The sequence below is a fragment of the Buceros rhinoceros genome, unplaced genomic scaffold (genome assembly GCF_000710305.1).
Source record: "Buceros rhinoceros silvestris isolate BGI_N320 unplaced genomic scaffold, ASM71030v1 scaffold20245, whole genome shotgun sequence".
NCBI classification, from domain to species: Eukaryota; Metazoa; Chordata; class Aves; order Bucerotiformes; family Bucerotidae; genus Buceros; species Buceros rhinoceros.
The window spans coordinates 2344-6723 of record NW_010414815.1 but is presented as its reverse complement, the minus strand read 5'-3'; the positions used below and the strand labels follow the sequence as shown (position 1 = coordinate 6723).

At 42.0% G+C, this 4380-nt stretch overlaps 1 protein-coding gene across 1 annotated transcript in view; it reads right to left on the bottom strand.

Annotated features, from left to right (window-relative positions):
• Positions 1–293: 293 nt before the first annotated feature.
• Positions 294–4380, bottom strand: part of LOC104494409 (kalirin-like) — a gene marked incomplete at both ends in the record, with an annotated part of 4285 nt that continues 198 nt past the window's right edge. Inside the window, 2 exons of the mRNA XM_010137229.1 lie at positions 294–806; positions 4294–4379. Of these exons, the coding sequence (XP_010135531.1) occupies positions 294–806; positions 4294–4379 (599 nt within the window). The remainder of the gene's footprint in view (positions 807–4293; position 4380) is intronic.

The window sequence follows — 4380 nt, the reverse complement described above, 5'->3', positions numbered from 1 at the left end:
AACCCAGATTCTCATGCTAATGTCTACCAAATGTACCCACTGTGACACAAAAAAGTGGATTAACTTTCATCAGAAGTGACACAGACAAGTTATTCTTGGTTATCGCTATGCCTGCTACATCCAGCGATTCACCCAGTGAATCTGGTTTACAAGTCACATAAAGTACATCTGCTGGCAACATGAGATTTACACCTGTGAGGAGTACCTCAAGTTGCTAATTATAGAAAAAATGGACACAGTGACCTTGCAATAAAGTTCTAGTTAAAGTATGAAAGGAACAGATTATTCCCTACCTTCTCAGCATCTTGCTCAAAGAGCCGGAGTTGAAAGCACTGGTCCAGCTTCAGCTTGCGGACATGCCACATCTGATGCAAGTGTTGCCGGGTAGAATGCAGCTTGTCTAAAAGGCTGGTGATCTTTGGCACAAGACTTTGAAAATCTGCACTTCCAGGAATGCAGTTCCTACCAGAGAAACCATCACTGCATCTTATGCATTGTAATAACCTCTGACCCTCACGATCCAGTTCTTCCACAGGAGCTTTAATCACTTTTTTCTTAAGCTGTGTGTGCTCATCAATCAGCCTTCTTGAGCCCTCAACATCAACTGGAAACTCCTTCCTAGCCAACATCTCCTGGAGATCCTCCAGCCTTGATAATAAATGGATGGCACTGTTGAAAAACTCTTCCAAGGAGACACGCAGCTCTATCCATTCATCGTGGTTGTAATCCAAGGATCCTTCAAACTCGTCCGTCAGTTGAGAAGGATCTACGAGTTTTGCCAGGCCTTCAACAGATACCATACTCGTCTGAGGAAGGGAAAACAACAGCATTTGAATCAGCAACTGCCTACTCAGAAATAACAGTGCAACCCATGAACAGCATGAAGGGATTATTTTCCCCGTCAATACATAGTTGAAGGAACATTGTAAAAGAAGCTGAGGACTATGTTTAATTCTGCTGAATTAATCAGATAGATTGAAACCTTTTCTATTAATGGCACTGATTTATTTATTTATTGAAACACACGGTATTTACTGGAATCCTGTCAACCTTTTTCAGCTGGCCTGACTATCAAAAACATGTTATGAGAATGCTTCTGCCGTAGATAACTTCAGCCCAGTTGAACACTGAAGACTTCTGACGGCAGCTGTTGATATCCAGACATGCCCGTTCACCAAACAGGTATATGGTGTTACCAGGACTCTGCCCCTTGTGTTACACTCTCGCTAGTGGCTACACAGCAGCAGAAGTTTTAAGCGTATGGACTAAAGCAGGTATTGTGACCTGCCAAAACACAGAGCACGGTGGTTTTTATTTCCAGATTATTCCAGCTGGCTCTTGCCACAGGCAGATCTCATGTAATTAAGAGAAACTCAATGTAAAAGTGAAATGTCGTCGGAGTACTAACAATTAGAATTTATTGCTAATAGAAAGTACTGCTCATGAATCATACATGATCAATGAGAGATGGTTTTAATTCCTTCAGACTTAGTAATCAATGACAGAGAAATGCGCTGGGTGCCTGGAAAGCAGATCAGGGTTTAAGGATGCAACAACAGATTGCTGTTCCCATTTATTTCAGACATTTTTTTTTCCTGAAATATAACCATAGGGTTTCATTTGTTACTAAGATTTTCAGTGCTGTCATGTTAACACCCGAGTTGGCAGCTCTTAAAGGCTTGTGGTGTTCATCAGTGACTGCACATCTATCCCCTAAAGATCAGGCCTCTAAAGAATGCCAGAGTTTGTGCTCCTCAGAAGTGGAAGCACGCAATAAACGCAGCAATCTCGTAAAAGTCATCTACAAAGAAAAATATCTCAAGTCCTGTCCATTATCCTGAATTATCTCCAAAACTGCAGGCTGCCCACTGGTTTAAAGTTAATAATAGGCTTTTCTTCCAGTTTGTATTTATCTAAAAATATCAGGCATTTGGTAATGTATTAAAATTGGGATTGTATTGAATTTATGTTCAGCAGAAAGATTATTTTAAAACTTTCTTGCAATGTTCCTTGCTTTGGAGAAGGGGGAGAATAGAGGGGAAACGGCAACAAACAGTGGGAAGGTAAGTATGTAGAAGGATTTCAAATTTCTAAACCTCTTGATCTGGACACTGACCTCTTGAAGATAATTCATTTTAGAGTTTAACTGCCCGTCAAGAAAATAATTCTGTTCATGGCTAATACCTGGGCACCCCCTTTGCAGTGTGTTGAGCTAATGCAAGCACTGCTTTTATCAGGAACAGAATCTGACGTGATGATATAGCAGAAAGGATTTTCATTTAATGAATTCTGCAGCACGTTTCTTTATTCAGATTTGTTTCTTTAAGGAGTTCTTGAAACTCTCATGAAAACAATCTTAGGCAGGTAGGTGGCAAGATAAAATAACTGTCTCTCAGGCATCACCCTAAAAAGCACAGTCCACTATTTAAACGCTTTTGGCAGGAGAAATAAAATAATCTTAAAGGTACCTCTGAATTAACGTTAACTAAGCTGCCTGGTGCATTCCTCAAAGCAACAGAAAGCTTTGGAGTCCACATACATCAACCAACCCCTTTTCTTCTCTTTTCCTTGTGTGACAATCTGCAGGCATGCTTCTCTCTCTGGACTGGGACACAGAATCATTCTGCCAGAGTCCCACAACACAAAATCTCTATCATCAGCCTCCACTAAGGGTCATGCACTGCCCTGGCACAGGCATAATGCTTCCATTAAGCTCAAAAGCAGAATCCAGCCTTAAAGCTGACGCTGGTTACTGCAGAGTTTGTAGATGGGGTAATTCAGTGGAGACTTCTATTGCCTTCCACTGCCATCTGCTCCTGCCAAGGACATCGTGTTTGATCACGGCTGTGGGAAATCACCATGATAGTTCAGTGCAGAAAGGGTACTTGTCTGCTGCCCCACATAAATCACTTCAATATGTCAATATGAGAACCGTCGTTCTTCTTACGAGAGAGCACGAGCTGCCTCAGAGCCTGAGCTGACCGATAAGCCACAGCATCTACAAGAATCCTTTAGAACAGATGTTCGTGGGTAGCGGTGTGTATATTGCAGAGGGCCTACTGTACAGTGGACCACAACTTAAGAAATCTTAATATCATCGAATTGAGGGACTCTGCAGTTCTGAGTGTCCGCAGGTGGTCCAACAGACAGTGACAGCACTGACCCTCTTCCTCCACTCCAAAACTCTGTGAACCATTACAGACACGCACGTGAACAGTCCAGCCAAAAAAGGCTCAAAGGCACACACACAGAGTGAAAATACCCTTAATGCGTGCCAGCACACACAGCAAACGAGCCCACAGCTTTTAACAGAATATGGACTCAGAGCTGTAACTATGAAGAATAGCTTGGCCAGGTTGCTCTTCACTATCATCACACCAACTCTGCACAACAAAAAAGTATGACAAGCCTTCATAAAGTATCACTTAATTTTAAAAACAAAAAAAGTGTTCTAAAAATACATATTTGAACTCTTTACTTTCAGGTTTTGAGGCTTTAGAAAAGCATTGCTTTCCTTTACTAAAACACTGGGGGATTTAAATTCAGTGTTGGATATACTTGCAGAAACTCTCTTTTCTTGGGCTACTATGGGGCTGCCCCTTAGTGCCATGTATATTCTAAACAGAAGCTCCTCTGTTATTAGTCACTGCTCCACATTCTTCTGTACTCAGACATCCTCCTTCTCCTTTGCACTGCTCTGATCCCTCTCATTCCCCTCAGGCAGCACTGCCAACCGCACTGCACTGTGACTGCGGCCACTTCTGCCAGGAGCGGTGATTTCAATAAGTGATTTCAATGTGTGTGATTGAGGAATCTCTGAGTTGTTTATGTGACCCCTGAACCATAAATCTTGATTAAATTAAAGCAGTGACTATATATATACAGACATCTAGTATAAAAGATTTCATACAAAAACCTGAAGTTGGGTAGAGGTCAACTAACAAACTGGTACGTTAGCACCTCGAGAACTTTGCCTTTTGTGTCTCGACTGATTTGGGGGTGATTTTTCTAAGAGGAATAAAGGAAAGACTGAATGCCACACCACCAAAAGTAAATAAATAAAAAAGCCCCCAAACGCCTCACCAAAGTGAACTATGGGTGTGAACCTCTGACGTGAAACGTGCACCCTGTTCCACCAGCGTGCTCAGAGGGCAACTTGATGCCAGGGCATCAGCCCACTCCTGCAAACAGCCCTCAGAAGTCTTTTTTTCTCTCAGCCACAGGGCTTGAGCATTTTTTTTAACTTGAAGAAAATTTCTTGTCAGACACAGTGATTTACCACGTGACTCTCACCTCAAAGATGAACTTGGAACTGCCGAAGTTCGTTTTCTGCTTCTGCCAGAAATTATCAGGTTTAATAATCAGAGCAACATGAATCTC